The 27,514-nt window shown below is 34.8% G+C and overlaps 2 protein-coding genes across 3 annotated transcripts; one reads left to right on the top strand and one right to left on the bottom strand.

The window, feature by feature from the left end:
• The first annotated feature begins 1,362 nt into the window (after nucleotides 1–1,362).
• Nucleotides 1,363–16,367, top strand: LOC117106044 (monocarboxylate transporter 13-like). Its single transcript, XM_033247390.1, has 6 exons — nucleotides 1,363–1,375; nucleotides 7,520–7,816; nucleotides 8,434–8,738; nucleotides 9,320–9,545; nucleotides 10,659–10,802; nucleotides 14,256–16,367. The coding sequence occupies exons 2-6, from the start codon at nucleotides 7,585–7,587 to the stop codon at nucleotides 14,486–14,488; spliced, it is 1,140 nt and encodes a 379-aa protein (XP_033103281.1). The 5' UTR covers nucleotides 1,363–1,375; nucleotides 7,520–7,584; the 3' UTR covers nucleotides 14,489–16,367.
• A 3,367-nt stretch (nucleotides 16,368–19,734) lies between these two features.
• Nucleotides 19,735–27,187, bottom strand: LOC117106038 (exosome complex component MTR3-like). Of its 2 annotated transcripts, none has more exons than XM_033247375.1 (7): nucleotides 27,061–27,187; nucleotides 26,060–26,123; nucleotides 25,606–25,859; nucleotides 25,057–25,117; nucleotides 24,601–24,686; nucleotides 23,936–24,112; nucleotides 19,735–21,640 (listed from the first exon to the last, which is right to left on the bottom strand). In XM_033247375.1, the coding sequence occupies exons 1-7, from the start codon at nucleotides 27,145–27,147 to the stop codon at nucleotides 21,530–21,532; spliced, it is 840 nt and encodes a 279-aa protein (XP_033103266.1). In that variant the 5' UTR covers nucleotides 27,148–27,187; the 3' UTR covers nucleotides 19,735–21,529. The 2 variants fall into 2 exon arrangements, with proteins under 2 accessions (XP_033103266.1, XP_033103264.1); XM_033247373.1 differs by having other exon boundaries at nucleotides 27,043–27,171.
• Between the last annotated feature and the right edge of the window lie 327 nt (nucleotides 27,188–27,514).

The following is a 27,514-nucleotide window of genomic DNA, read 5'->3' as shown; positions in this document are numbered from 1 at the left end:
TTAATTAGGCAGAGAGATTTCGTTACGTCATAAGAAAAGTCCTAAGAACAGATTCCGTATTTCTTTGGTTATCCCAACATAAACATGCACAATTCCAATATAGGCCTAATACATGAAAATACATTTGAATACAAATAATCAGGTGTATAATAAAATCGATGGACCTAAAAGAAAAACGTGGGCCTATAATTAATGCCTTCAATCATGTTCTCAGTATCTTATCAAAATTCATATCTCAATTTTTAAGACCTCTATTTACACGTAGGCCTGCATTACATGGCAAGAATATATTTTTACCTTATTCTTTACTATGTCCTTTTCTTTCAGTGTACTTGTGAGCCTACCTTGTTATAAAAGAAAGGGGTTGGTGCGGTCTTGATCACTTCCTTTAAATGCCAGATATCTGTGATCCCTGGGTAAAATAATCAAATCCTCTCATACGCCAGTCGTTCACTTGCAATGTTGGAAGAACTGAATTGCTCTAACCGCGTTATTATCGATAAGTGATTACTAGTTTATCATTAACCCGGAATTTGTGTTACTCTGAGCCCATGACGTGTTCGTAACGCTGGCCTAGTGTATCACAATAGATACTCGATCAAGCATGGGAAAGTATACACAACACAATAGCTACCTTATTTCTGAGTCAATAGTGTACAAAATAAAAACATTTAGTCTTACAGCACAAAACTATCTATAGCTAAAAATATCTTCGAATCAGTCATCCAGTGTACACCTATATCTTCGAATCAGTCATCCAGTGTACACCTAGATTCCTTATAAACATAATTACTGTATTAACATATAAATATGACTGGTAGAAACGTTTCTAACATTTACCAATACATTTTACATATATATCTGTCTCTTATACACATCTAGATGTGTATAAGAGACAGGGGGTTGGGTTTGTATGTGGAAGGGATATGACAAAATAAAAGTAAAATAACATTATTAGGGAGTCTTATTGCATCTCGTCAAGGTAGTACGTTCCGTTAGTCTATTATATGTTATTTGTGTGCTTTCCTTTGCAATTTGTATTTTGTTTCCATTACATTTGATAATGTAATGAAAAATTAAATAGACATAGCCTGTCGCTAGATGGTGGTAGGCCTTGACAAACGTCGTCACGGTTGTTGGTGCTCGCACGCATCAATTGTCATCAGCGAATAGCAAACTCTTAACAAAAACATTGGCTACATTACTTCCAAAAGACTATTCTGTTTTTTGCTCTATGGTTTATTTAAAAGCCATAGAATACTCCAGCAACAAAAACCGGTTTCAGCTAGGTCCAAGCAAGTTCTTACAAGTTTAGATAAAATCTATTTAATATAGGCATTATAGATCACTTATGAAGCTGAAGCCAACAGAAACGGTAAGGAAATTTTGTTATTGAATGTATATAGAAAGCCGCATTGATAGGGCCAATTAATTAATTTTCTATAGCCAAACATATAAATTCAACAAAATAATTACTTTTGTACTTTCCGTACAGCCCCATGACGCTTCAAGTACATAACATTTAGGAAAATAACATGAAATCGTTATTAACTTGTAAACAATTTCGACATATTCGGCTCTTCTCAGTTCAGGTAATCAAAATCAAAACAAAATAATTCAAATATTGCATTTTCAATTGTGTTTAGCCTAACACAGACAAATTGAAAATATTAATTTTAGAGTGCTAATGAAAATATTTATAACAAAGACATTTATATATCCAGAAACGATTTTGCTCTCTGCTTTTAATTTGTAAAATTTTTTCAGGAAATTAATACTGACGGATACCAGTCAATTCGCCCTTTTAAAAAGTATCCCATTACAAACTCTGCCCGACAAACTCGTCGCCTGGCCGACACCGACCAGTTCGGTCGTCTCCAACAATTGTCGCCAATCTGCTGTAGTCTGCCATCGACAATAGCAGACGGCGTCGCGTCGTCGTCGAGCTCCGAAATAAAGAGCGAATACTGATTCGTTTGCGCTCATAGTGTGTCCCTAGGCAGAGAGCTAGCAACATAAGATTTCACCCCATTTTGCCTAGAAGGGTTGACCCCTAATATCGGGTTAGGCCTTCAAAGACATTGAAACAAAGTGTTTAAGATGAACCCCGGGGGTTGGGTCTGACTCCAGACCCCCTCGAAATACCCCCAAAACTGGTCAATTTCACCCCATCTAGCACATACATCAAATTTTGTCAGAACAAAGTACTGTGAGTGAGTATACATCATAAAAAACTTAAATCTTACATGATATCAGTTTGGGAAGATGATGTAGGACTCCCTACAAGGTACCCCCACCTTGCCAAGTTCCTATCTTAATGCATTTGCCAAACTTCCTAAGTATGACAGTATAGAGAAAACACACCCCATGTAGCACATGGACCAACTTTTTCCCAACAAATTACTCTCGGTATACATCACAAAAAAAAACTTAAATCGTACCCAATAGGAAGTTGGGAAGGTGATGTAAGACCCCTACAATTTACCCAGCTACGTTCCTATCTTAATGCATTGGCAAAACTTCCTAAATATGACAGTGTAGAGAAATTTACCACATTCAAATTCAAAATTCAAAATTCAGAAACTTTTATTGTCCAAATTATATAAAACATACAATTGGAAATTTGTTGTTTGATATACTACGTAAAATAGAAAAAAGTTAATAATAAAAAGTCAACACACAGAAAATACAAAAGTTGAACACACAATAAAACAGAATTGCAATAAAGTAATCATATTCAATATAACAAGTTAAAATATCATACATCATAAAATGTCATACATGTAGAACATGGACCAATTTTCTCCTCAACAAAGTAGCATATTATCGGTGTACATCATTAAAAACCTAAATCCAACCTGATATTTTGTTGTGGAGGTGATGTAAGACCCCTTAAAATTACCCACTCCCATCCTTATTCCTATTTTTTAAAGTCAAAAATATTATGACAGCGTACAGAATACAAAATCTGATATATGTTTACATTGGTAGTGGTGTTGCGAGACCCCAAGTTTCCTCCTCAATGATCTGCTCTACCCCTCCGCCCCACCCTAATCCCCAGTCATGACCCTACTATATCGTTCATATATTAAAAACTTAGTATATGCCTATAGCCAGAAAAAAAAAACACTGTACACTGACAAATTCACTTTCCAATCCCATCCCTCCCCCCCCCCACCCTAGCATGTAAATATCTAATTTGTTTTAAGGGGCAAGTAGGCTATACCTACTTTAAAACCATGTTGCTACACTGTAAAAACAGCATGGAGGATTTAAACACAAAGCTCCAAGCAATGTTGTCCCGTTTTGGGTAACACGTTTAAAATCGAAAGTGTTTAGGCCAGGCCTAATGTGTTTAGGTTTCTGACGTGTTTAGCATTAAAGGTGCTTAGGTATATGACAACATGATGTCAAATGCCTAAGCACATTTAATGCTAAACACGTCAAGATCCTAAGCAATTTAGCTATGTCTAAACACGTTTAGCTTTTAAACGTGTCACCAAAAACGGTACAACACTGCGTGGAGCTTTGTGTTTAAATCCTCCACATTGTTTTTACATTGCACAGAATAATAACCCTGGTATATAAGTTGCTGTTTTGCCAGACCCCGACATATTGTGTGGTTTATAGTGACACCTCAACATCACCCAGTGGCGAATCCAGCATAGGACGAAAAGAGCTTTTGAATACACCTCTTAGGTCATTTAGACAGGTGATCAAAGCGGGGCTCTATGTGATATTATGGCAATCCTCCCCTTGAACTGTTACTCCTTGATAATAGCTTCACCCCAGAGGCAGGGACGAATTTACAGCTCTGGGGCTGGATTTATCAAACAAGAAATCAGCTTAAATTCGTCCATTTTTTTTCTTAAGTAAAATTTATAAATATTGCTTAGATTAAGGATTGCTTAAAATTAAAAAGTCGATTGTACGTATGCGCCATCTAAGACGATGTTCAAGCTAAGAGTTTGATAAGATGGGTTGATAAAACTGCTTAAGGTATTTGCTTAGGGTCATCTTAACTTTTTGACGTAAGATAATATTTGCTAAGCTGAGATTGATAAATCCTGGGCCAGGCATTATCCCCTACCCCCCATACTAAAAATGTACCAGCCAATATAGTAGGACTATGGCTAAATTGTTTTCAGTAAGGCCTATGAAAATATTGACCACACCTGATTCTGCATCTTAATTTTTTGACGTAAGATAATATTTGCTAAGCTGAGATTGATAAACCCTGGGCCAGGCTTTATCCCCTACCCCAATACTAAAATGTACCAGCCAATATAGTAGGACTATGGCTAAATTGTTTTCAGTAAGGCCTATGAAAATATTAACCACACCTGCTTCGTTATATTTGAAGGTTCCATCTCTAACATTTCGACCACAAATTAGGCTATGTTCTCACACGGCAGCTAACGGTTGGCAGGATCCGGATCCTGCTAACCGTTAGCTGCCGTGCGTCCATACGAGAAGATCCCGATTCCGATACCAAGAATAGGATGATCAAATAACTGGCCAATAAGAAACTGGAAATTGTAAACGCGTACGTGTGATTGGTTGATGATAGAAAGGCGCTCAACCAGCTAACCGATAGCGCTTGCTAACCGTTAGCGGTATCCGGATCGCTAACGATTAGCGCTAACCGATCGGGCGTTATCACACAGGTGTCGGTTAACGCTAACGGTTAGCTCCCGATCCGGATAAATTTACATCAATTCTGAATTTATATTTAATTAAATAATAAATTAGTTATAAGTATTTAAAAAGAATAAAAAGATTACTATATGTTCATTATTAATGAATATTTAAATTTTCATTTAACTATATATTCACTATTAATTATAATAAATTGTTATAAGTGGTTGGAAAAATCAAATATATAAAGGAACATTTCCCAGCTGACCGAAAGCTAACTGTGCATTCTATTAATTTAATACTAGATATGTCAAAACTATCATATGGGATGGGGGAAAACAGACACATATTCCCACACATTAAAAAGGTCCTGGATTTGATTTTTTATACTGTCAGTACACTGTTTTCACAAAGTTGTGTTGATTATTAGATAAAATAAATATATTGATGTTGGGCAGGGGATGGAGGTGGTTACGGGTACTGGTAGGGGTAAGGGTATTTGATGAAAGCATATATAGGCCTATGTCGGGGTCTGGCAACACCGCAATTATATATAAAGGGTTTTCATTCTGTAGCAACATGGTTTTAGAGTAGGTATAGCCTACTTCCCCCCTCAAAGCCAGTATTATATATTGACATGGCTGTGGGGTGGGGGGGGGAAGAATTGGTGCATGCACAGAGGGGAGCGGGGAAAAAATCTGTACCCTAAAGTGTATTTGTCAGTATAAAATGTCTTTGTTTTTCTTTTTTTCTGGGTCTAGGCCTATACTAAGCTTTTAATATAGGAATGATAAGGCCATGACTGGGGATTAGGGTGGGGCTGAGGGGTAGGGTAGAGAATTGAGGTGGAAACTTGAGGTCTGGCAACACCACTACCAATGTAAACATATCAGATTTTGTATCATTATTTTAACGAATGCTATTCGTTAAAAATAAAACAAAACAAAACAAAACAAAAAAACAAAAAACAAGTCTTTAATGGAGTTGGTAGCCTAATTGTAGACATAGAGCTTAAAACTTACGAACACACTTAGATAGAAAGTCAAAAATGACCACCGAGCACTGAGAGACTGAAAATAAACACAGAATCAGAAGAAGAGCAACGACGTGAATGGTATGTAAATTTCAAATCATACAGTGTTGGAAGTGGGAAAAGAATTTTTTTTAAATACTGAGAAATTGAGAAGATATCAAATAAGCGTATAATACTGCATTAATTAGCAAGTAACATGTCAAGCTTCCAGGCCCGTATATCCAGTAGATGGGGTGTTACGTAGAGTGTGTATAACGCACCCAACCAAATTTGATAAGGTCCACATTTTCAAGACAGTCTTGAATATAAATTTGTGATTTTCTGTGATTTAAAAATAAAATCTTAAATTTTTACATTTTAACCAGTAGGCCTAATAAATCTACTGATTCGGAAAAACGCAATGTATTCAATTTTGAATTTTTGTCTTAGGGGCACCCTGTGGATGTAATCTATCATGGAACGTGATCATATACTCCAAACAATTATTCGAAATATGAAATTATTGTGAGAGTTACGTATTATATCCGACCGTCCACCACTAAGCATTGAAAATTTGGCAATCAACCTATCACAGAAGACATTTATGCGTATTTAATTACTTTCCCATCTGGTGGCGGTACAATAAAAATGCATTATTATTTTTTCTGAAGTTACAACTTAAAAGTTGTGGTCATAAGATGAATTTTAGAACCGCATTATTAACAAGATTATTAGGTTAATATTTCCACGTCGGCGCGTGCACTGAAAACGTATATTTTTAATTTTTTTTTTTTAATTGGATTTAGCATGTGTATAATGAATTAGATAAACAATCATAATTCTCTGTACTATCTATTAAACATTTAAAGAATGGACTTCCTTATGTTATGGTCATATTAGACTGTAATATTTCAAAGAAGACCATTCAACAAACAACATAAAACATGCATAAAACGTATACTTTCCTGAAATTTGGATATAGAGCGGACTTCCTTATGATTTAGGCCTAAGGAAATATAAATGTGTATGGGTCTGAACTTTGTAGGTGACACAATGTTCTTCCTTATGTTGTGGTCTTGAACATAATATCATTAAAGACCATTCAACAAACAACATGAAACATATATCAAACATTTAGGTTAAAATTTTCGCTTCCAAGCATGCATTTAACGAAATTTTTTAGATATGATATTTTCACGACAGTCGAGAAGGTACTGATTATATAACTTAATTACTGTTGTCCGATTGCGTGCACTGAATATGTAACGACGAACTCGAGATACGGGCCTCGGTTGACACTCATATCAAAGGACCTGTTAATTAACCTTGCACAGGAGCCTGTCGTCACCTGCTACGATGCCTCCTCCACCTCCTTATTATCATCGCATCGTCATCATCATCATCTTCATCACAATTATTAATTGTCCATGCTAAATGGGAAAAAATCTATTAATTTAGTGTGTATTCATTCATCAATAGAAGTCTCGCAATGCACTTAAGTGCATTTCTCAGCGTCTAGAAAAACAAAACTTTCCGATGCTAGAAGAACCCTAGAACTACCGCAAACCACCCCATCCCCACCCCTCGCCCCACGTCTAAAATAGTCTTCCAGCGACGGAACAAGCAAACATTACGTTCTCTTCCCATGACCCTGCCCACTCAGGGACCCCATTATGTGCGTTCAACTTTTCCGATTGCGTTGCAGACGCAGACGAATCAGGGTGGGTGTATTGCATTCGGGATGGATAGTATTTTTTAAAATGTAACACAAATTATTCATATCGAAACACAATTATTACAGCCACATAACAAATCATTTCTCTTTTTTTAAAATAAAATTTGTATTATATTTGTTTTACTCTTTTAAAGGTTTACCAGGCGCGATTAGTTTTACGGTCTACGGGTTCGCATCGCCTTTGACGGCGTCCCTGTTCATGAGAGCTGGACATCGTAACGCCATCCTGATCGGTGTTGTGTGTTTTGCCATTGGCAACTTGGTAACATCAGTCCTGAAGGACTTGTCAGTGATAGCTTTCGTGTACGGTGGGCTGGTTGGGTTCGCGACTAACGTGGTATGTTTGACGGCTGCTCACATGATTGTATTGTGCTTTGAAGTGAAATACGTCAGCCTCTCAACTGGAATAGGACTCTCTGGTATTGGAGTAGGTGGGCTATAAAGTATTTGTAAACTATAATAGAAAATGTTACCTTTCAGAGTCAATGGTTTTTAATTTCTTTCAGTAGCTTTCGGTACCTACGCGGTACCTCCATCAGCTGTAAAGTGCCGGTTTATTTATTTGTATTTAAATTTCATGTAAAAATTTTTTTTTTTCATTTTGTACAAGATATATATATTTGAGCACTGATTATTATGCATTATATATATATATATATATATATATATATATATATATATATTCATATTCAATCGGTGTTGTTGATGTAGATCCAAATATGTCTCATCGTAAGAATAAATCAGTAGGTAGACGCAGACAAAATAAACTGCTACGATACTTTGATTTGTAAGAGACGTAGAAATATTTTATTTGCGAAATTTTCGGCAACTCCTATTACCTTCGTCAGCGCATGAGTATCAATGAGAAACTTAACAGAATACATAAGAATATACAATGGGTGATTAATCACCAGATCTATAAACAATAGGTTATACACAGTCTTATCACTAGCAATATATATATATATATATATATAATGATATATGAATTATCAATATATTTTTAAGAGTAAATCTATTCTAATTAGTATTGTTTTTTTATTTGCAGGTCTGATAGTCAATTCACCAGCTATAAGTTGGATATTCGCTCACTTAGGCTGGCGACAGAGTCTCCGAGTAATTGCTGCGGCGTACGGAGTCATGGGACTATTATGCTCATACGTCTTCTATCTTCCGCCAAACTTCAAGCCCAAAGACGGAGATGAGAGCATCACACAGAATGACTTCAAGGGGAAGGACAAGGTTAGCGCTATCAAAAGAATCAAGTCACTTGTTAAGTGTCCTTTATTCTGGTCGACTCAAGTTGTGTTCTTCACCTGCACTCTGGTTGTCCAGTTTCTATATATCAGTGTTGTGAGTATCTACTATATGTACGATTGCTCTTAATACGGGGATTTTCTTAATCGATAATCGGACGTTTCGCTAATTTCGCCCATTAGATATTGTTAAGGAGGAGGTTCTACAAAACCACAGCGTAAAATTAAGTACCGTAGGCCTATTATGTAAGTTTGTGGGACATACGGTAGTGTGTTGTCGGACAAGCGCCAATTCCTGCCCTGTTCTGATTGGTCAGTCGTTTTGAATGACAATCTGAATGGTCCATTACAGTTGTTAGACATCTTCCTGTTAATATAATCCGCCTTTTTTCCATCACCCTTACCTATATCTCCGAATACGTCATGTTGGCCCTTGATCGTAAATCTATAGTTTGCATAATTTAGTTATCGTTGTTGACTTGTTCGTTACTCAGTTACATTACTAATCATTCAAAAAAATGATTGCCACTTACATGTTTGAGGTCTTCGGTTGTGTCTATTTTTCCTTCCATTTTATACATTTTACAGTTATTTATTGGTATGTCCATGGACCTATTAATAAGGTAGAATATATCCAATATTTATTTTTAATAAATAAGTTAATATTATCTATTGCAGGGTAATTATATGAGAATACTGGGGGCAAATGACGGACAGATCACGCTCACCAGTACATTGATGGGGGTCGGAGATTTGCTGGGACGCCTTTTGATGGCTTTCGCTACTGACAACATTTGTATTTCCAGAACACTCGTTTACGCATTCAACTCATTTTTTGGCGGAATGCTTATGCTTTTTCTGTTAATATCAAAATCAACTTTTGTAACCAGTCTTATAATAGCAGGTATTACTTTAATGTATAGTATCAAATATTTACTGGAGGCTGGCCATAGTACAGCCTAAAGATCATCAAGGGCTATAATTTCAACTATGACCCGATTAAAATCCCAGTAAATTTTTCTTTTAAATACCACTACATTGATTGACCGGCTAAAAGGGCATGGCTTGAACAATTACCCGACTTTCAACCAACCAAATTCCTAGAATCTATGTATTCGGTATAAAATACTTTATATACTGTAGGCCTATTTCATTATGTTTTTAGTGCATTTACAGTAGGCCTATGTATTTGTTTAAATCAATCAAAACGTTATGGACTTTTAAAGAAAGTGTTATGACTACGAGCAAGAGGCTCCAACTATTTTTACACAATAGACAATGACACACAAAATGAATATACACTATATCATAACAATTACGATAAACACTAAAGGAGAATGTTTTTCCAAAATATGAAAATATTTTTCCATCGAAATTTTCCGTAAAATCATACATTTGCTCAGAAATCAACCCTTTTATTGACTTAATCTTGTTTCAGTTTGATTAGTGTTTTTAAAAGATGGTTTGATACTTACCTCACTCTATATTAATTTTTCTATAGGATATTTTACTCTAGCTGGTGTCTTGTTGCATTATTTAGTGGTTTTTGTTTCTGTTCAACCTACATTCTTGTGGACGAACACATGAGTCGATGCCTGAGTTTGAAATAAAGCATAATTATTATCATTATCGTCATCATCATCAACAAAAATAACAACAGCAATAACGACATAGTCATCGTGATTCCTTTTCGGCATCATCACCATCATCATTAATATGGTGATCATCTTCATTATTATCATTATCAGCATTATATATAGGGCCTATAATAATAATAATAATAATAATAATAATAATAATAATAATAATAAATAATAATAATAATAATAATAATAATAATAATAATAATAATAATAATAATAATAATAATAATAATAATAATAATAATAATAATAATAATAATAATAATAATATTTTCTAACAGTTCAATACACACTAACACCCTGCATCACTTTCACCCATACATAGGCCTACCGCTTTACATAGACATTTTATATATCCAACTTTTATTATCCAGGTTTAAGTATTCCACGAGGAACAGTATATAGCATGATACTACCCGTTGCGGTTGAGCTCTTTGGCAAGAAAAGCGCGGTTGAGGCGATTTCAATCGCATATTTTGTGACAGGTTTCGCAAATCTGGCTGGACCTCTATTATCAGGTAGGTTATAAACACTACCGTATGTATAGGCTGTGATACATTTTCCATTTTAACAAACCAATTAACTTGAACTGGTCTTTACTATCAGTTTTAATGGTCATTACACGAGCATCATCTTCAACTATGTGAAGCTTAAGAATATATTCCAGCAGGATTTTTAAAATCTTTTACTGTTTAACATAAAAAATACTGTAGTTTTCAATAATTATGTACCGGTATTACTTTTTAAAACATAGTAAGCATATTTATTATTATGTTAATACTTTCAAGTCTGTTTTGAAGACGCGCCTCTTGATCCACTATAAGTTTCTTCACATTTTTATTATTTTTTCCTGACGTTTGCTTTGAATACATTTTTGTCATATCACGCTGTGAATTATGTAATGGATTTCACTGTTTGTAGTGGTACTATTAGTTTTAAGGTATTTCTTTTTGATTTTTTTTTTATTACCTGTATTCTCATTCCCTTACTTTTTTTCTTTTTCTGTTTGCTTAAAGTGCATAGAAGCTCTGGCATTATGCTTCATAAATTATTAAATATCAACACATCATTATTTAAAGTGCCTTTTATTTTGTTGTGGCGTGATGAACATAATGTTTAGTTGCAGTGTTGCTGACGATGAGACCAAACAAAAATTAAACAGCCATTATTTGGATAACGATCAATATCATGATCATCATACGACGTGTTTAAATTTAGACGATGATAATGATTGTTCAAGATGATTAAATGATGATGATGATGATGATGATGATAATGATGATGATGATGATGATGATGATGATGATAAGAGATGTAGATATGGTGGTTGTGGATCTTATGATCAACATTTTCGACCAAGCTACTGGCACAGCGGGAGGCACGTGTCCGCGGGCTTTTTTCGGGCCAATGTTGTGTTTACCGGTACATCGTGCGTTCCGCACTTGTCGTCAGATAATTCTGTACTTTCGATATGTTATAGTTCAGTTATTTAGGCAACTTGTTGTTTTTATTTGAATTTCAAAAGCTTAAAAAAGTCCCTGTCATTTAGCATTTTTCGTAAGCAACTACAATGACCGGAGCCCGTGTCAAAGGCCATTTTTCTCGATTTTCAGAGGGTTCGGTTGTCTTCAAATCGCTTTGCTGAGCATTCACCATAAGAAAAGATTCTTGTACACTTGCTAGAAAGAAACATTATCATATTCATAGATTCTTCTGATGTAAGTTTTATTTTGATTGGTTGAAAAAAGGGCCTGTCATTTTACAAATTACCGTTTGAAAGGAGGGTCCGAATGGTCAATTTTCCATAGACGCATTTTGCATTGAGCCAGGATTGGTTAGGCGTGTTTTTTTATGATTTGTTTATGTATATCATTTTGTTAGCTTTTAAACGCTATCAATATGGTCACTATAGCTGCCCGTGTTTGCTGCTGGTAAGATATTATTCCTGAGTCTATAGTTCTGTGTACCCCGCAGTATAATGCAATATTCCAAGGATGACTCATGTGTAGCTGATAAGGGAATCAAGGCCTCAGCGCCAGTGTGACCACTGCTTTTGGGTATTTAACCAAGATCTTGGGTATTTTGGGTTCTTGGGTATTCAGTTCAAATCCTTGGGTATTTTATTTTTACTAAGAAAATTAAATATTTTTGTCATAGAGGAAGAATTAAGAAGTAACAAAGTATATTTCAGTCCATTCAAGTAAGCAAAACTCAACGAAGTGCACATAACATTGTTAATTGCTATAAACATGGGTTCAGAATTGTTTTTTGTGATTTGCGTTGCCATTGATCTTACCTAATTAACGCATTACATAATAAAACTTGATCACTGATAACACTGGCCGACTGAGGGCGTATTTTTCTATCCGTATTATCACCTCATGAATATTAATTTTCATAATTAACACAAACAATTACAATAAAAAATGGTTAATAAATTGAACTAAAAGGGAAACTATACATGCGAAAAACACGGGGGTTTTTTTCAAATTTTAATGCATTTTCAGGAAGCTTGGGTAATTTTGAGCAATTTTTGCTGAATCTTGGGTAATAATTTCGACCCAGTCATTGGGTATATCAAAAATTGTGAGTGGTCACGCTGCTCAGCGCGAGGATAAAATTGCATTTTCTGGTTGCAAAATACACTCTATTTGATCGATATGCGGATGATTATGGCGATAATGATGATGATGATGATGAAGATTATGATGATGATGATGATCATATGATGGTAATGATCATGACGTTGATGTTGATGAGTAGAGTTGGTGATCGACAATATGGGCCTACCGATATGCAGGTGATAACATGTTGTTGTTGATGATGATGACGACAATGATAATGATGATGAGGAGAAAGAGGAGGAGGCAGGAGATTGGAATGATTTTGTATAGGCCTGACGATAAAAGCCATCAGTATGCAAACGACTGGCTTATACATCAAGTAATTTGTGGTAACTTCACGCAAACTGTAGAATACGTACCTTGGAGCTGTCGGAAATTGTATGTTAATATTAAATTACCTACTGTAGGTTCAAAACTTTACATCCTTCAGTATCACAGATATCAATTTTAATAGACGTGCGATAATATTCATGCACAATGCTACATTATTTTACTAATCCCATGGGCAATAATGTAGCCTATGCATATTTTGATAAACAAAAACATGAATCTCTAACAACAATCAATAACATCATCATCATCTACAACAACACCAACGAAAAAAACAACAATAAGTACACCAACTGTACAATCAATCAGTGGCGGATTCAAAAATTGTTCAAAAATGGAGATAGGCCTATAAAGAAAATTATATTAAAATTTGAAGTCTGAGGGTGCAATTTCCGGTCATCTAGAGGTGCCATATTCACAAATGGTCTTACCACAGCCCTAACTATGGTAGGGTTGAGGTGGTATAGATCCTCCATCTGTGAAAGTACATCCCCGGGCCCCCTTTATTTTGAATTCCTGAATCCGCCACGCCACTGACAGTCAACAACATCAATAACGAAAACAAAGAGAATAACGAAGAGAAATGCATAACCACCAGGAGCTAAAGTCACCAACAACTTTCTGCAAAATCATCTTTGGATATTATAGATACAATTATAGCATGCATAAGCCTACTGCAAACTTTAGCAAGTAGATATTCACTTTTTCAATTATTTGGCCCTTAGGCCTACTCTATAAGATATTTTTTCGCATGAAATATGAAGTACAGAACTCGAAGATAACATAAATTATTTATAAAGTTAATCATACATATTATTTATGTTGGCATATGGATCACATCTGCTCTTGGTAGCTAATTAAGAGCATTGGCCTACCTTGTAAACAACATACTTCAATGGAATTTATTATTACATTGCTTTAGGAAGATTGTATGCATTTATGAATTAGGCTAGTCTTGTAATAAGGATTACTAAAATCAGATTTAAACACGTCAGTGTTGCAACGTTTTCCCCTCAGATACGCCATTTGACAAATCAGGATCGTACAGTTTAACCATATATATATCTGGAATTCTATTTGTCTTTGCTGGATTCCTCATGACTTGTGTTGAACTTACGAGGCGACGAAGAAACCATCGTAAAGCAGAAGACAAGAAAAAATCAGACCAAAACGCATTCAAAATTCCATCATCTTATCTGGCGCCTAATTTTGGTAATTCTCAAAAACAAAAATCACATCGTAACGTATAAACATACAATAAACATACGTCTAAGAAATGTAACATATTATAACAACAAATACAATCCTATTCCCTATGAGCCTACAAATATAAATACCGGAGACGAAATGTAAGTAATCGAATTCCCCGTTAACAAACACGGATATCGCATCAGACCACACCACTAAAACATATTTTAATACATTAAATGTAATGTGTAATAATTACCATATTTCTGTCCAATGTCATCGTTCACACAATCAATGCATTTACATGAAAATTACATGTATACCAAACAATACGCCTATTGTATAAATAACATTTTATGGATCTAATAATGTATCGTTTATTATGTATGAATACTATTTATGTGTACTTCAAATGTTTTTTTCCACAGACACATTGTTTAATAATTCCAGATACAATATTCGTTATAATTACTACTGCATAATAACGATTAATGTCATCATGACATGTATTAGACCAAGCCACTAAAACATACCTAAATAGGCCTATATAAGCCTATGTACGGTAATATTTGCCGTATTCATTATCATCGTTCACACAATCAATTCATGCGTTACCAAACAATATATATAGGGCCTAAGCTTATTGCATACAATTTAATGGATCTACTCATGTATCATTTATTAGGTTTATGAATGCCATTTATTTGTATTTTAAATCTTTTTTCTACATAGACACATTGTTTTATAATTCCGGATACAATATTGTTATAATTAGGCCTACTACTACATAATAATGATTAATGTCATCATGACCAAATGGATATTGCATTGGACCACGCCACTAAAACATATTTAAATAAATAAGCCTATGTATTGATGTGTAATATTGACCTATTTTTGTCCTAAATCACACATTCAATCAATTGATGCGTTGAACCAAACAATATATAAAATAGGCCTATTGTATACAATTGTATTGATCTACTCATGTATAGTTTATTTTGTATGAATACAATTTATTTGTACTTTAAATGATTTTTCTCCACAGACACATAAATAATTCCAGATACAATATTCGTTATAATTATTATTAATAATTATCAATGTCATCATGAAAAATAATATATATCACATCAGACCACGCCACTAAAACATATTTAAATATATGTAATAATGCGTAATATCTATCTTTTTCTGTCCTGTATGATCATTCACACAATCAATTCATGCGTTACCAAACAATATATAGGGCTATTGTATAAAATTGTATGGATCTAATCATGTATCGTTCATTACCGTATGTATATGAATGCCATTTATTTGTATATTAAAGTGTGTTTTCTCCACAGACACATTCTTTTATAATTCCAGATACAATATTCGTTATAATTACATACTAATGATCAGTGTCATCATGAACAACTGGATATTGTATCAGAACACGCCACTAAAACATCCAGTAGAACCCCCTTCCCCCTCCTTAGGGACACCATTATTTAAGGGACACCCCTATTAAGAGACACTTTTACATGAAATGAAGGGAAATATATCTTTTGACACTACAACTGGCACCTATTAAGTTTCACATCTTTATTAAGAGGGCGAGAACCGTACACTTTTTGAGCGTGCCAAATTGTCAAATCAATACATTTTCAACCCCTAAGGGTAAACTTTTTTTTTTACCATATCACTAATTTTTACAACTACAATAGATTCAAAATGACAGTATTTATTCAAATTTATGTTTTGACAACTTTTGAACGATAAAATGAATAATTTTTCATGGTCCTTGAAATGGATATCGGTGTTATTTGTATAAACTAGGCTAATCGTGGGATATTTTTTCCTGCATGCATTCACATAAGATTTCTTAATCTTGTGGTGGTTTTTAACCTTGTATACTTTTATGGATTAAAATCCATACCGGAACATGATTTCTAAGTCATTACTCTACTTATTCTGTTGTATCTGTCATAGCACTGGAATCTGGAACAATAGGCCTATACCTCTTTTGTTGTTTTACAATAATTAAATTTATTTTGATTTCATCATAAATGTATTGTATTTGCATTGCAAATTATTGTTACAACTTAGTTTAATTTATATTGTAACTCGTTCGTAGGTCGGTCAACTGAAATAAAATTAAAGAATCTATATGTCCTAATTTATATGACTACTTTCCAAAACCCCTATTATAAGGGAACAATTTCACGTTTCTGGTTAGTGTCCCCTTTGGGTACCCCTATTCAGGATACATCACTATATAAGGGGACACTTTCTGGTCCCATAGGGGTTCACTGTATAAATACATAAGCCTATATACCGTATTTCTGTCCTATGTCATCGTTCACACAATCAATGCCTTTTATACGGAAATTGCATACTTTATACCGAACACATAGGCCTATTGTATAACATTGTATCTCTCATCATGCATCTTTTATTATGTATACGAATGCAATTTATTTGTATTTTGAATGTTTTACCTCCTCAGTTTGACACATTGTTTTATAATTCCAGCTACAATTTCTCAATTTAATTTTTAAGGTCAAATGTAGTGTAGGCTTGTTTATTGTTATGATGACTATATCCATGTCCATATAATGTTTAAATAATATCACTTTGTATTTTAAATGCTTTTCCCCTCTGCTTCCAATAATACCTACTTTTTCAAATTACAGGCATAATGGTCCATAGGAAATAAATCGAACAATGTCTATAAGCTTTGTTAAAAAATGTAAACCCATTGTATGTTATTCATGTATCGCATATAATATATAATTCTTTTTTTTTTTCATTTGAAAATTGTGAGGCCCGACTTCGGGCCACGATTTGTGACTAATTTTAATGCTGTTGCTTATATTTAAATATTTCATGTGTGAAACTATATACTGTAATCTATTGTATAAATATCTGTCTCTTATACACATCTAGATGTGTATAAGAGACAGATATCCCAAAATCAAGGAAATATACAATCTTTTACCAAAAGTATCTACTGCGATATGAATAATCTTGGTTAATAGCATTATCGCACATAAATTATAGCCTATATAGTCAAAACAGAAAGTTTTACAGCAAAAACAGGAAGACCACTTCTGACATCTTCAGAATTTCACTTGATATTGAACTTGAATGGGAACTAGAAAGATGATTTTTTTCTAGAGGGGATCTTTGAATGTCACTAGTAAAAGAATCAACTTTAAAATCGTTTCTTGGCAATTTGTTAAAGGCCATTACGATGTTGTCCCTTTAGCAGCGTGACGTCAGTGTCCGCGTATAGTAATATGTAACAAACAGTATTGACGTAAGCAACACCAGTGCCTAACATTCTTCATTCTCCTTGTATTTTTTTTCCTCTCTGTTTCCTTATCAAGGCCCCAATTTGTAATTCCGTAAGACGTATTTCAACGCTGTTCCACTGCCGGCCATTACTCTAATCACAGACCAAAGCTGCTAAAGACCATGAAACCCCCAGTCTCAAAAGTGATCTTTCCTGTATTTATTTGCTCCATAACTGGGGATAACTTAACTATTATAGCGCATATTAAACATTCGTCTCTAGGCATATGCGCTAAAACCTTGATCAGTGGCGGACTCGAACACAAGAACACGTCCTCCATTTTGGTAAAAAATGTAAATTTATGGAGCTACTATAACTATATAATCTACTGTATATATTATATAAAAATAAGAGATTGTAAGACACGGCGAAATCGTCAGTTTTTAATATCGTCGTCAAAAAAATCTAATCTGATTATTGGTATTACAATTTTGAAAAATAGTCCTAATGATTCGATATACCTGGACCATTTTCAGATTAGACAATTTTAACATGTTGAATATAGGGGCCTCATGAAACAATAATTTTATCTTTCATGATCTTGCAGTTGTTTTGGTATTTTTGAAATAAGTCCTACATTTTATTTCACCATGATGTATTTCCTCGTCAAAATGAGCCAGCTTATTAGCGTCACTTGCGTATTCTGGCATGGAACGACGTTCTACATTTGTTATAGTTTGTAGAACTCAGGGCCTATTACCCAACTCATAGTCCTAATGGGAATCAATATAAAGACATGTACTTAAAAAACATACAACCCCACCCCCCCAAAAAAAAAAAAAAAATTTTGAAGATATTTTTCGGCTTATAATAGCCTATATAAAAACGACTTTTAAAGTGTTAAAATGATCGATATAATTGTTTGTCTTCAGTGTGTCATCTATTTCTCTGTGTTAAATTATTTTATCGATTTCAGAGGATATATAATAGCCTAACTTTACATTGTATGTAGGCTATGCAACAGGCCGTGCAACATATAGCATATGCTAGAACTGAACAGCCTAATCAATTTCGCTTGGTTGTGAAATATTGTATAATTTTTTTGTGTTTTTGAATTTTTATTTTATATATTTCAGTATCCCCTTTTTACTACATATTCTATTTGTTTATTTTCCATGTGAAACTTTACCATAATCGCAACTTTCCATTACCGTACTCCATAATCTCTCCTGAGTACACACAATGAAATGTGGCCTGCCCACTTCCATTCTTTTACTTAATTCCTAATAAACGATTTAATCATAGACATAGGTCTATTATCTAATAAGTATAATAAAGCAAATGCGAAAGGCCTGCATACACGAGACTCGAGTGGTAGTGGTTAATTGTGTTATGATGTGTATCCCGTGGGCCTACAACGCTACTTTGGATTTTCTCTCTCTCTCTATGGACACTATAACTGTACTGATATTTGATTTTTTTTGTAGGCCTACATCTATAGATTATAATTTAACTATTTTATTTTTCTTTATTTTTTATTTTTTTGTTTCATTCCCTCTCTTTAAACATTATTCGGTTTTAGTTGTAAAATTTTAATGTTTTATCTACTGTTTCAAGTGAAAATTTGCTTGTGCGGTTGGGCAGTTGCATTTACTATACTTGCTGCGGGTGTTGAGCTGGTGCAATGTAGGGTGCTAGCGCTTTGTATCTGCAAAGAATTAACCTGAATTCATTATATTGTATTTTCATTGTATCCGGATACCGCTAACGGTTAGCGCTAACCGATCGGGCGTTCTCACACAGGTGCTAACAGTTAGCTCCCGATCCGGATACTAGGGCTCTCGTGAGAACCAGGCTTAAGGCTCTCGTGAGAACCAGGCTATAATCAACAAGATGCTTGGATTGACAAACTCTGCTTACACCACTTATGCTGCCAAATGTACAGTTGTGTAGCACCTAAATGTGACATTGCTGATTCTCTATCTGTGGAAATATTTTAGGTTAAGTAAAGACATCAAACATCTGTTCAACTCCATATTATTTATTCTATAAAAGACAGATGATTATTCAGTAGTTAAATTTAAACACTGTGCAAGAAGTTTGTGTTATAGTCAATATCATATGAAATCCCACAATGGAAAAATCAATAAACTGCCAAGAGTGGAACAGTATCTTCAACCATTACAATGCCAAGTCAATAAATAAATAAATATATATATATATATATATATATATACCATATATATATATATAAATACATATATATATATGTATAAATACATATATATATATATAGTACTAATTCAATTAAATGCCCCCTAGATTAAATACTCCTTCTAGAGTCTCATTTGGAATAAACACCACCCTCAAATGCCCCGAGGCATTTGTTTTTCCTCAAATAAATGCCCCTCCCACCCCACTGACTGTAAACAAATCTAATGGAAGTACATCATTCTCAACACATTCTATTAATGTTCTACTACAGTAGAATTACATTTTTTCTACCCTGGCTGGGATCTTTATGACCAAACAATAACACATTTTGACAGTAATTATGTATTGTAGCTCGACATTTACAGTGAAATTAAGGGTGTTTATTTGAGTATTTAAAATATACATGTAAAAAATAAACACCTCCATCAAAAACCATTCTCAACAATAAACAATCCAAGGCGTTCTTTTCAAGTAAATATGGTATATCAGAATTATGGCAGATTTTATCACTTAAGACTATGGGAAATTTTTAGAGAGCCACGAAGTCGCTCAGGAGAAAAAAAATGTTAAAGATTCTTTTGTAAAGTAGCTTCATTGTACCGAATACACAGTTTATACAAAATGTTGTCACTAATAGTACAGATAATGATGTGAAATTATTGTATATCATAAGAACATGGAAGTAATTTTCATGATCAGAACTTTTTACCAAGTTTTGGTATGTTGGTAGATCTGTAGGCCATGACTTGTGTCCTATATATCCACTATATGGTATCAGAATTATGGCAGTTTTATCACTTTGGAGGGCTGCAAAGTTGGCCCTGGAGAAAAAAAAAAATCTCTAGTAAAATTGCTTCATTGATCTAGAAAATGCACAGGTTATTCAAAATTAAGTAAAATTATTGTATATCATAAGGAGGAAATTTTCATGATCAGAGCTTGCCAAGTTTCTTTTTTTGTTTGAATGGTAGATCAGTAGACCTTGGAATCTTGACCTTGATGTTTCATCATTTTGCGCTGAATTCTGAAGTAGGGCCGTTCGAGCGAAAAATGCCAACCGTATTCCGAGGTGTGGCAAAGGAAAGCGCGTCTGGGCTGTAACCCTATTGAATTTGGGTGCTGGACCGTGGACAAAACATTGGAAAAACAATTAAGGTTGATTTATCCTCACCTCTGGCTCAATGGTCATCCCATACACGGTAATCTACCCAGCAATTTGGTGGTCAAAATTGTTGCGAATAATCCAGATGATGAGGTAATTAGGCGGTTTTAGAAAGTATGTACCGGTGAATTAACTGGTAAATCGCTATATTTATATTTTTTCACTCGAACGGACCCTAGTCACCCAAAGTTAGTGAGGTGAATTTTGGAACATTACCAAGCGATTTGGAGTTAAAATGAATAAAAACAGTAACTCTGATGAAATGAACAACAGTTGCAAGTAAACATCACAGTGTCATCTTAATGTTTATATCCAAATATTACTGATCATTGACTGTCACATGTCTGCAGCCATGGAATCGATTTATTCACTTCTAACCTTCTCTTATTATGAGAAAAAATGTTGCAATGGTATTAGAAGAGCACAAAAGGCGTCCTCCGAACCTCACGTAACCTCCTTTGAACCAGCCAAAAACTTCTTTTTGACAGCCTCGATCAGGCAGTGATGAACAACAGGATATAACCTTTGACATCCTTCAATGCAACTCTGCATACCCTGATAATTTAAAGCATAATAGATTGTATCAAAATTCAGTTTTAAAGACAGGGAAGATAGTTATTGCTATAGTACATGTTACAACGACCAATGCATCTTATTAAAAATTAGGATGAAACCATAAAACAAATGAAATGAAAAATAAAAAATAAACAATAACTTTTTGATCAATAAAGATTGTTGCTACTATTGTTGCTGTTTTTGTTTTGTTTTTATTGTTGATATTATCATCATCATCAATTACATTAATAAACATGATAAATTAAATTCATTAAAAGAAAATGAAAACCATGATTATCATAACACTTACAGTATCACCCTTGACAATAACATCAAGAGTTACCACAACCTCTATTTTCATTTTGAAAAAAAAAAACTTTCTCAGTTTTAATTAGAATATACTTAATTACTACACCAAGTAGAAGAGTTAATTTAAATACATTTGCGGATGTGTTGTTATTATTATTGTTTTAGTGATGAAGTGGATGATGGCTCTGGAAGGAATTTGGGACAATATAAAATCATCATAGTGTGAAATTGCTCTAGTTACTATCCCAAAAACACAACCTTTGAATTGCAAAAACTGTTTTCATGCCAATATTATGGTAAGGGAGACACTATGTCTATCAGGCTACACTTCCATTCAACTATTTATTAAAAATATGACATGTGATATGGCTATTGAGTTTGACAAGTTTCAATGAGTCTTGACATATTTAATATGATGTAGTACAGTTGAAACGCCTATGGAACACAAACTAGAGCTACCTGGAGGGGTATTCGATAACATTGCAGCAGCTACATCAGCGCATTTTTGCATTTAACCCTTCCAGGTACCCACTTATACTCCTGGGTGGAGAGAAGCAATGTAGATAGTGTGCCTTGCCCAAGGACACAAGTGAAATACACCGTGAGGGATTGAAACCCCGACCTCGAGGTTGGGAAACCAAACCGTTCCCGCTGTGCCATACCACATAAACATGATATATATCAAGGACTGTCAACAGCAAAAAAATATTTTTCTGCAAGGATGTTCCAAAACTAGGCAAGTTGAGTGCCTGAGCGGGACGTCATTAATTCCTTGCCAAGCTAGGCGCTCATATGGGCTGGAGCTATCCTCAGTTTCAAGCGGTAAAGCAGGGGCGCTGCTAATTACATTATTAACATTTGCAAAGTGGGTGGGCAAAGTGGGCCCAGCGGGTCACATGAGGCCTGACAGCAATTTTGGTGCGGGCTGCGGGAGTAAATTAATTGCACTATTTGTGGCCTGTCTGCCATCCTTGGCTCAAAAATCACTGGTTATTACGAAATAGGAAATAAAATTTTAAGAAAGCAACTCAAGAATATACCCATTGATCTTAATATAAAACAATACATATGAAACTCAATAAGATTAATATTAAATAAAATGTTTAAAATACACTTTCTAACCTGTACTGATGCTTCGACATCAAGTTCACCTTCTTGCAAAAATGCTGATATTTGGTTGATTGAGGGCAGTAGACAGATAGTTGTTCTTCCACTGCCAGCCTCCTTGTTTTCTTTAGACAATACAGACTGCTCCTCGTCAAAAGTTGGGTCAATTAAACACCGTTCTCCAATTTGTTTCTAAAAAACAATGATTTTTCTTTTATTCAACATATACCTAAACACCAACAAATGTAAAACAGATCTACAGTAATAATAGTTGATTTATACACTTTGATATAATCATGCTTTTTATTGTCCTATTAAGTTATTTATTTATTTTGTTTTATTTATTTTAAAACTAAAATTTTAATGTGTGTTCCCATTTTCAAATTGTTATTACTAAACTTACATTTAGTAATTCCATGCACAAGGCTGGAAAATTGCATGACAGCGCGACCGATGGTCAGAGGTAGCATTAATGTCGCAGAGGCATTTTGGGGGAAAAATTCATAAAGATATAAATTGTTGTAATATGTAGTGTACAGGTGATATTTGGTGCTGGATGCTATCCTCAGTTTCAAGCGGTAAAGCAGGGGCGCTGCTAATTACAACATTAACATTTGCAAAGTGGGTGGGCAAAGTGGGCCCAGCGGGTCACATGAGGCCTGACAGCAATTTTGGTGCGGGCTGCGGGAGTAAATTTAATGGCACTATTTGTGGCTTGTCTGCCATCCTTGGCTCAAAAATCACTGGTTATTACGAAATAGGAAATAAAATTTTAAGAAAGCAACTCAAGAATATACCCATTGATCTTAATATAAAACAATACATATGAAACTCAACAAGATTAATATTAAATAAAATTTTTAAAATACACTTTCTAACCTGTACTGATGCTTCGACATCAAGTTCTCCTTCTTGCAAAAATGCTGATATTTGGTTGATTGAGGGCAGTAGACAGATAGTTGTTCTTCCACTGCCAGCCTCCTTGTTTTCTTTAGACAATACAGACTGCTCCTCGTCAAAAGTTGGGTCAATTAAACACCGTTCTCCAATTTGTTTCTAAAAAACAATGATTTTTCTTTTATTCAACATATACCTAAACACCAACAAATGTAAAACAGATCTACAGTAATAATAGTTGATTTATACACTTTGATATAATTATGCTTTTTATTGTCCTATTAAGTTATTTATTTATTTTGTTTTATTTATTTTAAAACTAAAATTTTAATGTGTGTTCCCATTTTCAAATTGTTATTACTAAACTTACATTTAGTACTTCCATGCACAAGGCTGGAAAAGTGCATGACAGCGCGACCGACGGTCAGAGGTAAAATTAATGTCGCAGAGGCATTTTGGGGGAAAAATTCATAAAGATATAAAATAATTAATATTTTTATAGTCCTTCCATCTTGGACTTTGGAACAATGTGCAAATACTTTAGTGGTTTAAGTAATTATTTTTTCCATTTATTACATCTGTGCTCACTGGGGAAGGGGGAGGGGGCCCAGACTAACATTTCATGGAATTATTCAGCTTTAGCTTACCACAGTACAGCCTATTGCCACGTCATACATGTCAATACCAGCATCAGCCACTGCCGCAGAAGCACAAGTTAAAGCAGCAGCCAGACCTGAAGTGAAGATAGATTTGTAATTATTTGTATATCTGCAAAAATGTAAAAAAAAATAAGCTGTTTGGCCAACATAAAGGAGGCAAATAAGTATGTATACTGTATATGCATTTTATGTGATACAGATAGAGATGTTAAATAATTACCATAATAGCTAGGGCTGGTAGGATATATTTACTAAAATTTTGTGTTGATATTACAGTACACCTTCCAAATTTTAAACCACCCCCACCTCTAATTTGAGACCCAAATAACAGTTTGCAGGAGACCGAACATCTAAACCACCCCCAAATTTTTAGGTCCCAAAGATGGTCTCGAATTGGAGGGCGAACTTTATTAGACAAAATATTCTTTAAAAAAGGGTTCTTACAGCTTCCTCCATCTTCCAATACTGTGACAAATATATCTAACTGGGCTTTTGGAAATTTACTCTGCAATGAGAAAAGGATTCAAGACACAAATCAACATGTATCATAGAATTTAAACATAAAATAACAATAAGATTGTTTTAAAGATGCAAGAAAATGTATTAATAATAGCAAATAAGTTATCTTTAAATAATATCAAGATAATTAGCATATAAGTTACTTACATAAATAAAAATAAAACTTGACAAAACAAACATCATCATCATCTTCATAAACGTCCTTTAAGAGGGCAACTCAAATCAGTAGGCCAGCTGATATCCAGAGCCCTCTTAAAAATGTCAACAAATAAAGTTGTTTTCTTTTAATTTTTCTATTCTCTTTCTGATTTGGTTATTTATACTTTTCAATTATCTACATGCAAATACTTCAAAATAAAAGTTTCTGATTGGGGCCAGGCCTAAAGTAAACACTTCAGCTGTGGGTGTAGACAGTCAGAAATTGGAGTAATTACATAACTTGAATATAACAATATCACAAAGAGACAATCTTACAAGGCAAACTGCAGACTCAAGCGCTTTTTGAACGATAACTGAGAATTCTTTCTCCTGAGCATCGCTTTGATGTTGACGGCGGGCACGGCAAGCAAATGTTGCAAATTTGAACTCGCACCTCAACTGTCCATTCATCTGGAAATCCTCCCTGCGGTCTACCTCGTGTGGTCCGTACACTGCACAAATCACCTTGGTGTTTTTTACCTCCATATAGGCCGAACCCTTTGATTGGCTCACAATGCCGGCTTTCAAAACTATCAAATACGAACGTTCAATAAATTACTGGATTTATTCAATTTGGGAATGTTTTACTAGAGTTATACAGTAGACTGATATATCCCTATTGCCTATCTGAATTTTTTGATATAAAAAAAAGCAATAAACAACATATTATTTTCATTATATAGCTGTATGATTACTTTGAAATAAATAAGGATTAAACAAAGCTACTTACAAACTGGTCTGAGCTCATCAAACATTCTGCCATCTTCCCTATTGTACTTGTTAACATTACATACCTTAAAATATTAAAAGTCACATTTATTTCAAGTACTATTGCTCATTAATTTAAATATACAATAAAACTTTCCTAAAGTCAACTTTGCCAATCTCGAACAATTTCTAAGTCAATCTTATTTTACATGCCATATCGTTGTGTTTTCCATTAATTAACAATCTGTAAGTCAAATTTTATCCCAGTCGAACAATTTTTCAATGCCATTTTGGGTGATTTAGGCAATTTCAACTGTATAATTTGGGGCCTAAGTATACCTGCATTTATTGTCTTTTTGCTATTTGTTTGCTATTATTAAGTATAGGTCTAGTAATACTCCTGCATGCCATGTTGTTATACAACTTGTTAGTAATTGCTATAACGTATGATTTGCTAATCAAAGAATATTTATAATTTATATATATAATGGGTGCATGGCACAGGGATTTATGCAGTAAAGCTGTGGCATATATCTTGGGAGTCTTGAAAATGGTGGGGTGGGGAAGGTGGAGTGGCTCGATGATTAAGTGAGGGGGAGCTAGGTCCCAAAATAAGGTGATATGAATGAGGTGATCAATTTCAGTGCCAGGCAGTGGCTTCAATGAGATTTTTGTGTTTTTTAAGGGGTAGGGGGCGGGGGTGTGGGGTGCGACCCCTGCGCACTCTCATGAACTTCGACACGTCACTGTTGTAAAGACTTTGAACTCCACCGATAATTTGGGCACGCGAGCAGTACAGTGCGGAACGCTACTCAGTTCAGCCAAAGCCTGTCTGACTTCTGCTAGCCTAGGCCTAGTTCCACACACACCAGAATCGTACAGAGTGGAAATGCGTGCGGCACTCAAGTCCTGTCGTGTGGTATTCGGTTCCACACACAGGCCAAGGCCGGGCCTACATCAGCTTTTGATTTTCGAATAAAATAATATGAATATTATCATGTCTACCAAATTTAGTAAACCTACAGTAACTGGTTTTTCTTTTTCGCCGTAAAACCACTGATATGGTTGCGCAACTTCAGGACCTGGAACACGCTTCGTATCGGTAGGCATGTCCTCCTTCTTGTTGACACTGCCGACATGAGCGCTTGAAGCAAATCGATTGTATAGCGGCGCTATACGATCTTTGCTTGAAGTCAGTGTGACCAGCCATGCGAATCGACTCTATGCCAGGGCTGATTGGAAATATAATATAATTATATAAATATGACATCTCTTGGTAGGAAAAGGGGGAAGAGGGAAGGGGCGGGTATTAGAAAATACTGGCCTCGCTGGCCTCGCCGCCCTCCCCCACCCCTCAAAAAAATCACGGTCTCACAGTCTAAAAATTACCTCAGATCCCATTTTGCGAGCTGGCGCTCCCACGTCGTCGAACCCGGCCCCTCCCCTTACATTCTCCCCCGCCTCATTTCAAGGCTCC

The sequence above is a fragment of the Anneissia japonica genome, unplaced genomic scaffold (genome assembly GCF_011630105.1).
Source record: "Anneissia japonica isolate Jap-2015-1 unplaced genomic scaffold, ASM1163010v1 scaffold284860_len1800451_cov186, whole genome shotgun sequence".
Classification (NCBI taxonomy): Eukaryota; Metazoa; Echinodermata; class Crinoidea; order Comatulida; family Comatulidae; genus Anneissia; species Anneissia japonica.
The sequence above is the reverse complement of the archived record's forward strand: the minus strand, read 5'-3'. Positions and strand labels throughout refer to the sequence as shown.